The 13,432-nt window shown below is 41.3% G+C and overlaps 1 protein-coding gene across 4 annotated transcripts in view; it reads left to right on the top strand.

The window, feature by feature from the left end:
* CELSR1 (cadherin EGF LAG seven-pass G-type receptor 1) overlaps nt 1-13,432 on the top strand; it is a 254,144-nt gene that overhangs the window by 84,031 nt on the left and 156,681 nt on the right. For all 4 annotated transcript variants that reach the window (XM_073619707.1, XM_073619705.1, XM_073619704.1 and 1 more), the window contains exon 2: nt 6,879-7,517. In XM_073619707.1, the coding sequence (XP_073475808.1) occupies nt 6,879-7,517 (639 nt within the window). The remainder of the gene's footprint in view (nt 1-6,878; nt 7,518-13,432) is intronic.

The raw sequence follows: 13,432 nt of genomic DNA, 5'->3' as shown, positions 1-13,432 counted from the left end.
TGTACAGTGTGTCCCTAGTAGAGCATTCAGTTCCTGGAATTCATAAAGACTGGCGCAGGCAGATTTTTCAAAATTGTCTCTTATGCATTCTAAAAGTGGTGAAGAATGTGCACCACAGCATTAATAAATCTCCCCCCCCCCTATGTATGCTTAGCATGTCCCTGGTAGAATGCCCTTTGCCCTCAGCATGTACCTGACAGTATGCCCTTTGCCCTCAGCACGTCCCTGGCAAAGTGTTCTGTGTGTTCAGTATGTCCTGAGAGAGTCCATAGTGCTTGGCATGTTTCCGGCAGGGGGCTCCTATTGCCATGTCCCCTGTAGAAGTGCTTTTTGTGATTAGCATGAACTGCCTAAGAATCAATAGATGGCACTATGAAAGGAACATTGTAGATGATATCTTTCTTTGGTGAGCAATGTATTTTGGGTTGCAAGCTTGAGGAATTGTTTCATATCTGTCTGTTGGAAGAAAATGCAGTTTAGAAAAGCTTGCACCCCAAAAAGATATTCAGCTAGGCAGAACGTGTAAGCTGTGTGGCCTGTATTTATATCTGAGTGACTGTTATTAGAAAGGATACATTGAATTTACCAGATTCATTAGATGTTGGTGTTTGCCTTCACCTTGGACCGACCAATTTTATGGCAAATCCCATTCTGTAAAATAGCAATGATCATCATATGGGGCCTGTTTGGAGACAGGAAATCCATGTTTTATGATGAGGTTGTTATGCACAGCTTTAGTGGAAGGTTTCCAAAACTAACAATGGTTTCCCCCGCTCCTTTGTAATGTGGCATGCACCTTCATGCGGATGACATAAATGTCACTAGCCAGTTCAAACAAAAGTTGTTTATGTCTTTTTTTGGCCATGATAAGCAGATATGGTGTGTGAGGCATTTTGCTAATGTCTGTAGGCACCTGCTGAGAGGAGGAGAGCTGTTCATAGATAATGGTTGGATTGATAGACAGCATAATCCCCCTTTTAACTAACTGAGCACTATAACATGATAAAAAAACAAATGGAATAGTTCTATGAAAAACAGGAAAGTACTGAATACAGAGTGGAAACAAAAATATTTTGAACGTGGTAACTGTTTGTTTATTATATTTTTGTCAACTTAATTGTTTTGTTCTCTTAGCTTAGGGCTGGTTCACATTTGTGCAGTGAGTATTCGGTGCGTAGCGTTGTAGGCAAGATACCTCTAAAGATCATGTGTTTTGATGAAAGCGCATCAAAGATGCGACATGCTGGACTTTTTTTTTTTTTTTTTTTTTTTTTTTTAACCACTTGCCTACCAGGCACTTTTACCCCCTTCCTGCCCAAGCCATTTTTCAGCTTTCAGCGCTGTCGCACTTTGAATGACAATTGAGCGGTCATGCTACACTGTACCCAAACAAATTTTTTATAATTTTCTTCACGCAAATAGAGCTTTCTTTTGGTGGTTTTTAATTACTGCTGGGTTTTTTATTTTTTATTAAAACAAAAAAAAAAGACCAAACATTTTGAGATTTTTTTTTTTTTTTTTTTTTTTTTTTTTTACTAGTTTGTCAGTAAATTTTGTAAATTTTTCTCCTTCAGTGATGTGCGCTGATGAGTCGGCACTGATAGGCTGAACTGGGGGGCATTGATGAGGTGGCACTTATGGGCACTGATGAGGCGGCACTAATATGCCGCACTTATGGGCACTGATAGGCGGTACTGGTGGGCACTGATAGGTGGCACGGATAGGCGGTACTGATGGGCGACACTGGGCATTGATCGACAGTACTGATAGGCAGAACTGATGGGCAGCACTGATAGGCAGAACTGATGGCCAGCACTGATAGGCAGTACTGATGGGCAGCACTGACTGACTGGCATCGCTAATGGGCACTGATTGGTGGCACTTGTAGGCACTGATTGGTGACACTGTTGACGCTATATTGTAATCAGGGCACTGATGATCCTAATTAGATGTGTAGATGTCCCCCTGCGTGGGATGCTGCTGATTGGCTCTCCTCGCCACCCTCCGTCGGTGTGAGGCGAGGAGCACTGATTACCGTCATCTCCGTGTTTGCATGTGACCGGCTGTGATTGGACACAACCGATCACATGGTTAAAGAGCCATGGACGCAGCTCTTTACAGAGATCGGGGTCGCGCCATGGCCTAGCAACACAGCGCAGCCGCCACGCTGCACGTACAACGCCCCCCCCCCCCCCCGCGTGCGGGTGTGTGAGAGTGGCTGTTCTGGGACGCCGTCATATAGCCCCACACCTAAAACGCAGAGGTGTGAGCAGGGCCTAGCCCTCGTGCACACTAATGCGATTTGTCATGCGTTTTGACAGTTCAAAAATCACACAAGTCGAATCCTATTTTCAGCGATAGAACTGTTCAAATCGTTGAGACTCGCAGCAGGTTTGAAAGGTTCCTGCACCACTTTTGTGCAATTTCATTGCGACTAGCATTTACTTCTGTTAAATTAAGTCGCATGCCACATTGAAATTGCAAATCCAAATTGCACTGATCTGTGACTTTGAAATCACACGGAAGTAGCATGATTTTAAAGCTACACTTGTGTGAACCAGGGCTTGTGTAGTAGTCTGTCCCACTCCTGACATATTTTAGACTAATTCTCTCCTGACAGATCTGAAATATACTTAAATGTAGTGAACTGTGAATGTGATGCAAATGCAGTCTAAACACTGGTGTTCCTGTTTTCCTATAACTGCAAGAAAAACTGGCTCCTAACTTGTTTTAGCTGCTCCCTAGATTCAAAGCAAATTTTTCAAGCCTTGTTTGAATCCATCTCTACTTTATCCAAAACTAGAAAAAAAGTTTGCCTTTAGTTATACTTTAAAGCTGAACTCCAGCCAGAAAACATATATAATATTAGCAAGCCGTTTGAGGAGAGCAGTGTGGCATGCTTGCCATGGGCCGGTATGACTGCACAGCACCTGGCACCAGCCATTATTGGCAGCTACACAAATGGCTGCCCTACCCAGCACAGCACGGTCTACTGCCCACTCGGTCAGTGCATTCCCATGGAATCATGGGAAATGTAGCCCTCACCTAACCATTGTAAATACTTTCAATGTAACTTGTGCTGCCTATCTACATCCTCCCATTTTGCTTCTGCATTAATTGATTAATTGATTAAAAAGTAATGTATTGTAACAATTTTAAAAGTGTTTTTATTGGGCATGGGGAGCTAAGCCCCCATTCACACTTGTACATTTCAGCTTGTTTTCCGACTCCTGACTACCCTCAACATGTGGAATCTCATTGGAGTTCATTCAAGTGGCTTTTACTTCCATAGACCTCAATGAGTACTCCTGTTATGTGCAGCATGGGTTACTTAATGCATTTTTTTTTCAGTTGCACAACAGTGTAAAAGAGTTTGATTCTCTGTTCATCCAAAACTAAAATGAATGTTTTGGCTGGAGATATACCTGCTTGAACCTACAATCTGATATGATTGTTAAGCATTGAATTGGATTAATTTGACACTTTACAATTTTTAACAAACTCAGCAAATGCACATCACCTTACTGTACACGTTTTCTGGTAATCCAAATGTGTTAGACATAGCCGGTACTCCCTAGACCATAGTTAAGAAATAAAGGAAGATATATGGGTATGATCTCCTAATGGAGGAGATGCTGAGAAGCAGCGATTACAATGATTTAATCTGGAGCCAGTAAATGGAGGAGGGCAGGATGAGCCGGGATACTTGAAGATGCCGCTAAGTGCTGCTGTCGATTGTAGAGGCTACTAACCAACTGTAAATCTTATTGCTGCAAAGATATGATGACAGCTTGTTAACCATCAGTAAAATACATATAGGAATCACAGAAACATTGCTACAAAATTGTATATAAATCTTTCATATATGCACCTTCTGAGCTTTGCTGCCTGGTGAATTCCCTTTGTACTAAGCTTTATTTAGTTTCAGCACTGTGTTAATTTAACTTTAAAGTAATACTAAACCCTCAACAGTAAAATCAGTCTATATATGCAGTAAAGCATGCTTGTTATACTCACTGTGGAACCTGAGGGGGTTAATTCTCCGCATTGTGTAAAAAGGCTGTTTGATCCTGTCTTCACCTTCTTCCAGTGTCTCCAACTCCTCTGACTATTATAAATGGAAGGAGTCAGGCTGCACATGCTCAGTTTGGTGTGTATTGCTAGAGAGTTTTTTTTTTTTTTTTTTTTTTTTCCTTGGGAGAGTGAATGTGATCAGCACAGGGCCAATCAGCACTGTCCAGACAGAGAGTCAGGGGTCCTAAAGTTTTATAGGACAGTAAGAGCAGAATGAAAACTCCTCCTACCAGCTTTACCCCACAGGAATATAAATGAGAAGACTGCTATATACTGCTGATGAGAAAAAATATTTAGCGGTTTATGTCTACTAAAATAATTGCATTTCCATGTTCTGTGCACTGTGGGAGACCAGATATTGTGAATTCAGGGTCCTGGGTTTAGTAACACTTTAGATAGTCTCAAATAATTCTTCATTAAAATTGCATGAATTCATGTATGTATTCTGCTTTATGTCTGTGAATTCTTCACCAGATATATAATTTTACTTTTAAAAGTAAAAACAGCTGCTTAAAATCCGTTGTAAAGTCCTCTGGCCTTGAGTTGTAAGGCTAAACATAGTGGGTTAGTTTCTCTTATTGGAGGTGCCCTTTGTGGTGTGTATATCTGAAGTGTGGAATTCTGCTGTGGGGTCTATTTAGTCATAACATGTTTCTCGTACTAAGGGGTTGTGTAGCAGCAGCCTGTTTAGAGACACCAGAACATTTCATTTTTTATTTTCTAGGATTAAAGAGAGCTTTGCCATTTGTCACTTCACTTTTGATGTGGAATCCTGAGAATATAACCTAAAGATAACCTACTTGACATTCGTTCTTGTTTTAGTATTGGCAACTTTTATACTAGTGTATTGTCGTGTCATAGACATAACTAAATATACATATGAAATGGGTAAACACTTTGGCTCTTTTTGTTTTTGTATTGTATATTTACAGCATTTATACAGATGCAGCGTTTGTATTCAGGGCTATATTGAAAATCTATGTCTAGTGTTGTAAATTACACGTATTAAGGCCAAAATATGGATCTTGGTCTTGCCATATCGTGGATTATTCTATTTTTAATTTTTTGGATTTGGAACACATTACATGTTTTGCTAGTTTGCTGTGATTTATAACATTTCTATTTGTTTTTCTTGTATTGATATTTTATTTTGGGGGCTAAGGGTAGAAGAAGTATGTATGCTTTTATATGGGCAGCAGGACTGTTTTTGGTTTAAAAAAATAAAACCTCCTGGAGCAGTACCAAGCCTCAAATGTACAAATTGTGATAACTTCCTTATTTCACTTATCTGTTGTGTCCATGTATGAATGAATGTTGGTAAATTCCTCAAGTACCGGTATACTGTATAGAGGAAGGTGAAAAATAAGAAGGTTCTTTATAGCTCAGGAGACATAAAATTATCCCTCTTTTGTACATTTGGTGAGCAGCACTGCATATAAAGAAGCCTCCAAAGCCCATCCTAATAGTGGTTCTTGCCAAAATGATCTCATGAAAAAGGAGACAACATTTGTACAAAAAACCATCATGATTCTGGTACACGTAGGGCAGCTTGATGTAAAAATACAACCTCAATGGCTTGTAAGGTGCCTACAATATGTCTTTAACTTCTGACATTAAAAAAGGGGCAACTTCTCTGATGGTAATGCCTGCAAAACATCTAGCCTTTTATTTTTTTTTTATTTTTCCAAAAATTTTTTTTTTTTTTTAGGAGATTCATTGAGATCACATATACAATAGGATATATTAGCACAAAAAAGGCTTCATAAGCAAACGTGACATGTGCAAATTTTGTTCTGGATGTACTCACACTGCGGATGAATTTGTAGTTAGCCGTATTACTAGGAACTTCAATTAGACGGTATACAAAATACAACTATTTTACAATGGAGTCAAAAAGGCAATAGTGATAGTGGCATCTTGGTGGATTCCAACCTGTCCCTGTGAAATCCACTTTAGTTGGCTGAATCTGGGTCCCAGGAGTGCAGAAATAAGTACAACCCTGTGACCCAGAAAAGTATAGGCAAAAAAAAGCTTTGGCCATACTTTTCTTTCAGCACCTCCCGTTTGACAGGATACAATTAAAGGCCTTTTTAGATCTTGATAGTGTGACAAGGGGCCACTGTTTTTTATTGTTGTTTGTGTCTCCGTTATGCAGATTTACACTAATTTTCCTGCAAGGAAATCTCCTTGCAGATGGCATAAAAAAAAAAAAAGATGGTAGTTTTAACTTTGCCTTAAGCTGCCCATAGATGGATCGAATTTTGATCCAAGTATGGGCACTGTCCAATCGACTACTGTACAATCGCCCTGTTGGAAAACCACCTCTCGATCAGTGTTGCAGGCTATAGCCTGCAGCACTGATCAGTCTAGTCTGACAGGGAAGTCTCTCCGCTGTCAGAATACAAGGAGAAAAAAGTAAAAAAAAAAGTTTTGGCTTTATATATATTTTTTAAGGTGAATAACTACCGTAAATACAGCTATAAAATCACTACAGTAGATTGGCATACAACTCTAATGAGCACTAACAATTTTGTTTTAGGCTTGTATTTTACACTTGTGCCCTTTTCTTAATTTTAATGACCCATTTTTTATTACTTGAAAAAAAATAGTTGATTGTATAATATGTACAGAAGAAACAGAAGAAATAAAATGCATGTTTATTGTGTATCTGGGGGGGGGGGGGGGGGGTTAAAAATAATGCCTGATTTTTGAGTATAGAGGAAAGTAATGTGGTTGGCATACCATTGTCATATACCCTGAAGTATTTATGATATACTCATATTTATTTTTTCTTCACTCCCCAGATGGTGTTCATACCGTTACTGCTCACTGCACTCTACGTGTTACAATCATCACAGATGACATGCTCACCAATAGCATCACCGTCCGCCTGGAAAATATGTCCCAGGAGAAGTTTCTGTCTCCGCTCCTATCACTATTTGTGGAAGGGGTGGCAACTGTGCTGTCCACTGCCAAGGAGGGCATTTTTGTCTTTAATATTCAGAATGATACCGATGTAAGTTCCAACATCCTGAATGTGACATTCTCTGCCCTACTACCTGGAGGAGTCCGCAACAAGTTCTTCCATTCCGAGGATTTACAGGAACAGATTTATCTGAACAGGACCTTGCTCACCATGATTTCCACCCAGCGTGTCCTGCCATTTGATGATAATATATGTCTCAGGGAACCTTGTGAGAATTACATGAAATGTGTATCGGTGCTAAAGTTTGATAGCTCTGCCCCTTTCATAAGTTCCAATACAGTGCTTTTTCGACCTATTCACCCAATCAATGGTTTACGCTGCCGTTGCCCACCTGGATTTACCGGGGACTATTGTGAAACAGAGATTGATCTCTGTTACTCCAACCCTTGTGGGAAGAACGGATTGTGTCGAAGTAGAGAAGGTGGATATTCTTGTGAGTGCAATGAAGAATACACAGGTATGTCAATGTATACTCTACACCAGTGTTTCTCAACTCCAGTCCTCAAGGCGCCCCAACAGGTCATGTTTTCAGGATTTCCCTCAGATGAAACGACTGTGGTAATTACTAAGGCAGTAAAAGTGATCAAATCACCTGTGCAAAATAATGGTAAGCCTGAAAACATGACCTGTTGGGGCGCCTTGAGGACTGGAGTTGAGAAACACTGCTCTACACATTACTTTCTCTATGTCATTAATAAAGTATATAATATTTCTCTGTAAATTTATAAATGTTTGGTCTAAAATGCCTGTTTCCAAGTTTGTTCAGTAAAGTTGCATAAAGAGAATAGATTTTATGATGGGAATCGGGACAAATAGAGAGGGTGAATCTCCTTAACCAGTTCGGCTCCAGAGCAATTTTTTAAATTTTTCGCATACGTGTAAAAATCTTAATTTTTGGCAATAAAATGAATTAAACCCCCAAAACATTATATATTTTCTGAACGCAGAGGCCCTGTAGAATAAAAAGGTGATGGTTGCAAACTTTTGTTTCACATGATATTTGCACAACTGCTTATTAAACGCAAATTTTCAGGAAAAAATATAATACAATTAATTTTAGTGCAAAACCACACCATATAATACCTATTTTTGGTTAAAATATAAAAGATGAGGTTGCATCAAGTAAATAGATACCAACCATTCCATGTCTTAAAATTGTGTGCGCCCGCAATATCGCCAAAGACTATGCTGTCCAAAAATTCCCCAAAACCTTTACAGCTCATCAGTTTAGAGTTGGCTAGTAGCTTGTGCTAGAAGTGTGTGTGTGTGTGTGTATGTATGTGTGTGTGTGTATATATGTATATGTGTATATATAATATAATTTTTTATTATTTATATTATTTTTTTATTACTTTTTTTTTCTTTAATATTTATATATACTTGATTGCTATCACAATGGGTTAATAAACCCCTGTGTGATAGCATTAGGCAGGTGACAGGTACTCTTTATGGGACCCCAATGTCTCCCCTGCCCTTCACACCATCTAACCAAGAACAGATCAGCTTGGTTAGAAGTGTCCCCTGGCTATGCTAGCCAGGAAATGGTGCATCTGAAACCAGAATTGACATCACTTCTGGTTTCACTGTTTGAATATGTGATGGAGGCATGGATTTGCCTCAGTCTAACTGTAGTCTCTCCCCCCAAGCTGGCGGATGTATTCCCGGGCTCCAGGGAGTGCAGCACAACCCGGGAACCACGGGAGGAGAAGGGCACCGTATTGCTTATTGTGTGAAAGTGGTCGGCAGCTATGGAAGCCACTTTCACTTTGAAGCTGGTCACTGGCTGAACAAAACCAACACAGGCTGATCGCTACTGCTACAGCCATCATCTTGTGATTAGGGGGTTCACTCTTTGGACGTACATTGTACATCCAAAAAATACAGTTGGTTAAGGGAGGGCACAGACGGCAATAAAAACCATCAGGTACTCTAATCCCTCTACATTCTTATCCAAAACTAAAAAAAAAGTTTTATCTTTAGTTATACTTTAACTGAAATGAATTAAAGCAGTAGTAAACCCGCTGACTTTTTTTTTTTTTTTCTACACCTGTAAGGGAAAAGGCATAATGAGCTAGTATGCACCGCATACTAGCTCATTATGAAATACTTCCCTTAGAATGAGGTGCTGGTATCTCACCCAATCCACGCCGAGGGAGCTGACATTTTTCCCTCGGCGTGTCTTCCGGGTATCGTGGCTCCGCCGCTGTGAGTGGCCGGAGCCGCAATGTTGTCACTCCCACGCATGCGCGCGGGAGTCATCTTTCCGGCAAGGTCCAGGGTCTGCTGGACTTTCAGCCGAGAATCCCTGAGAGTCAGCGGCTGATTGCGAGGGGAATATCTCCTAAATCGTAAAGGTTTAGGAGATATTCTTTTTACCTACAGGTAAGCCATATTCTAGGCTTACCTGTAGGTAAAAGTTAAAAAATTGACTATACTACCGCTTTAAAGGAGTTGTAAAGGCAGAACGTTTTTTTATACTAATGCATCCTATGCATTAAGATAAAAAAAAACTTGTGTGTACCAGCCCACCCCAGCACACCCCTAATACTTACCTGAGCCTAATTTCTCTCTAGGGATGTCCCTGAATGTCTAAGCCGTCCGGGACACTCCTCCTGATTGGCTACGACACAGCAGCAGCGCCATTGGCTCCCGCGGCTGTCAATCGGAGTCAGTCAGCCAATCAGGGGAGAGAGGGGGCGAGCCGGGTCAGGGGTCTGTGTGTGAATGGACATGTGGAGCTGTGACTTGGCTTCAGTACCCCCATAGGAACCTGCTGATTGTGGGGGCACTCAATAGGCGGGAGGGGCCAGGAGCAGCAAAGAGGGACCTGAGAAGAGGAGGATCCAGGCTGCTCTGTGCAAAACCAACTGCACAGAGGAGGTAAGTATAACATGTTTGTTTTTATTTTTTAAACAAGACTTTACAATCACTTTAAAGTATACTGTAAAAGCAAAGCCTTCTTCTTTAGCTTTGGATAGAGTGGAGATGAATTGGAACACCTGTGAGTTTTTATTGCTGTCTGTGTCCACATTTTCTATTCGTCCTGTTTACCATTATCATTGAAAATGAAAGTAAAAGAAAATCTCAAATTTTGGGTTGTCCCCAGAAAAGTAATAGAGGGGAAATCATCCAATTAGGACACTAGTTCTGGTGAACTGGGGGGGTCTCCAAGAAATTCTCTTTGCAGGTATTTCCTCTCACTTCCTGTTTGGTTATGGGACAGGAAGTGAAGAGAAATCTCCGCAATGGGACACAGATGGTGAAAAAAAATCTGACCAGGGTTATAACCCTCCCTTACTCTATCCAAAATGGGGGGGGAAAAAAAGTTTTGACTATAGTTCTACTTGAAGTGCTTGCACTCTTTGCTCTTACTGAAAATGCCAGAGTAATTTCTTCTGTCACCAAAATAATAAGTCAGCAGCATCTCCCAGTATCTAGGTGAAAACTGATCACAGAATAATGAAGACGTAGACAGTGCGATAACCCAACCAATCCGCTTTCAGTTGACTGAAGTGAGATTAGTGAAATGTATTTATTGAGTTGCATATGTTTATTTCATTTTGATTTGCATTATTTGCTGAACAATATGTTTTATTTTTATTTTTTGAATTGTAATTATTATATCGCTAGTAGATCCCTCTTTAAAAAAAAAAAAAAATCTCCTAATTGGGCAAGAACACCTGTCAGGACCGTCTGTTTCTTTTATTAATTAAAAATTGTTTTACCCATGCCTTTCAGGCCTCTGTTCAGAAGGCTGTAACAGTTGTTATCTGTAACTGTGAGCTGCAGCCACTCGGTGCATGTTAATGTGAGCCATTGTTCATCCGGTGAATGAAGCTGAAGTTCAATCATTCTGGTTGGTGTGGTAATGCTGGATGGAATGCAGAGTCTGTCTCGGGACTCCCTCTATTTCATTTACTCTGTCAACAGGCAACATTTTGGAAATATGGCACTGCAAAATGTTACAATCTGTCATCCTTATGATAAGGCTCACTAAGGACTGATGACGGAACATGACCGAGACAGAGTTCAGTTCATAATTCTCAGCTCATAGCCAAACATTAAAAAATATCTGATCCATTTCCTCTAGGGGATAATCATAGCCTAATGTCACCATTCCTCCTTCCAATACTTTGAAGGTCCTTACCTGGCCCACTGCAATTATTAGTAATTTATACATGTTGAAAGTTATCCTATCTTGGCAGTCTTGTGTTACCAACACTGAGTAAACTGATCTGCAACATGCATTTTTCTGTAACAAGACTACAGGGTCATCAGACTTCTTTTTTTGTACCTAAAATTAATGTCACATTTTTCAGATGTGTGAAGTAAGCATTTCTGAACACCATGACCAGAAAACTTTAGCTATGGTTATGCCATTATTCAGCTTCATGACTTGCATCTTTTAAGGTCTCCAAAATATCCATCATTAAGCCCTGGTTTACATTGATGCAATTTGGCATGCGATTTGACAGTGGCAGCATCCGAATCGGTACAATGGCGCTTTTGCAGCGCTGCCCCGATTCCCAAAAGTAGTTTTTGTACTACCCGCACAGATGTCTCTGAAATCGCCCCCCGAAGTTGGGACTGACATGCGGGAATGAAATTGTGCGAGTTCAGCTGAACTTGCACGATTTCATTCCCGCACGCAGTGTGAACCTGGGCTAAAAGAATAAAATCTTTTGTACTAACAATAGTTGCCCAATCTTGGCTTTCAGTACATGCCCTAGGAGAGGTAAAGCTCAATCATGGACATTGTAACAGCTCTTCCACCACTGCTATTTCAGCAAAACTTGATTACTAAGGCTACTTTCACACTAAGGCACTTTACAGGCGCTACAGCGCTAAAAATGGCGCATGTATAGCGCCTGTAAAGAGCCTTTCCTGTGTCTCCAGTGTGAAACCCCGTGGGCTTTCACACTGGAGCGGTGTGCTTACAGGACGGTCAAAGTTCTGCAAGCCGCATCTTTGCAGCACTATAGGAGCGGTGTATTCACCGCTCCTAAAGCGCCCCTTCCCATTGAAACAATGGGGCAGCGCTGTAAGCCCGGCGGCAAAACGGTTTTAACCCTTTTTTGGCCTCTAGTAGGGGTTAAAACCGCCCCACTAGCGGCCGAATAGCGCCGCTAAAACAACGGTAAAGTGGCGCTAAAAATAGCACCACTTTACCGTCGGTGTGAAAGTAGACTAATGCCGCGTACACACGAGCGGACTTTACGGCAGACTTTGTCCTGCGGACTTTTCGACGGACTTTGCGATGGACTTTCCAAATGAACGGACTTGCCTACACATGATCAACCAAAGTCCGACAGATTCGTACGTGATGACCGGACTAAAACAAGCGTTGGTTTTTGTCCGTCGGACATTTGAATCATGTTTCATTTCTAGGTCCATCAAACTTTGGGGGGAAAAAAAAGTCAGCTGAAGCCCACACACGATCGAATTGTCCGACGGACTCCGGTCCGCCGAACCAAGTATGCCGTAAAGTCCGGTCATGTGTACACGGCGTTAGGGTAAAGAACAGGCTATATGCTACAGGAAGATATTCCCAACAATCAACAGTAACGCCTCACACCTTTTAACACTTTTGGTGTCCTGTGACACTTATTGTATATGTATCACCCTCCTAGATAGGTTCTAGGATTAAACCAGATAGGTTTAGTGCTGGCTCACTGTATTTTGTGAAGCTGTGCTTTGATAAGTCAATTTAGTTGCCTCAGTGTACCCAATGTGGCTGTAATTGTTAGGTAAATTTAGTTTGCTTACTGTAATCAGTGTAGCTGCATTCTTTTAGTCAGGTCTGCTCAGCTGCTGCCAGTTTGATAGTCCCCTCTGTCTCCAGAGAGCTTGAAAAGCTTCTGGATCATAGGTGTGGAATTATGCAGATGGTGGCATGAATGTTGAGGCAGCCCTGGCCAATCCCATAGAGGCAGGATCTGAAGGCATGATGGGAGTCTGTATATGTTCTTTGGGCACGCTGGGCTTTTTGTCTTTTCATGGAGGGGATCAGTCCATCCTAAAAGGGCTTGCTGCCCTCCAGGCCGGGCATTGCTGTCACATGTCTGCATTTGCGAGGCCTCGGGTGGGTGACCTGAGGGCCTGGATGCTGCGACCCTGAAACTAGAGAGAGAGCTGACTGAGAGGCTGTCCAATGAAGATCGCTGGAAGTTGGAAGGAGGCATCCAGCTGTCTTTAGGCCTTGTGAGTACAGACATTTCTGAGAGATCTTGGGGACTTTTGGGCTGCTGCCACCTGTCTGGTGCTAAAGAGTCAGCTGTGGGTCTGTTTAAAAGGGACACCGGTTGGTGTTCTGAATAGCTTAGTCCACCTAGTTCTCTGTAAATAGGACTCTGTTCTTGTGGCTATAAAGGA

The sequence above is a fragment of the Aquarana catesbeiana genome, linkage group LG03 (assembly GCF_042186555.1).
Source record: "Aquarana catesbeiana isolate 2022-GZ linkage group LG03, ASM4218655v1, whole genome shotgun sequence".
NCBI lineage: Eukaryota > Metazoa > Chordata > Amphibia > Anura > Ranidae > Aquarana > Aquarana catesbeiana.
Note: the sequence above shows the minus strand (reverse complement) of the source record. Positions and strands in the feature narration are given on the sequence as shown.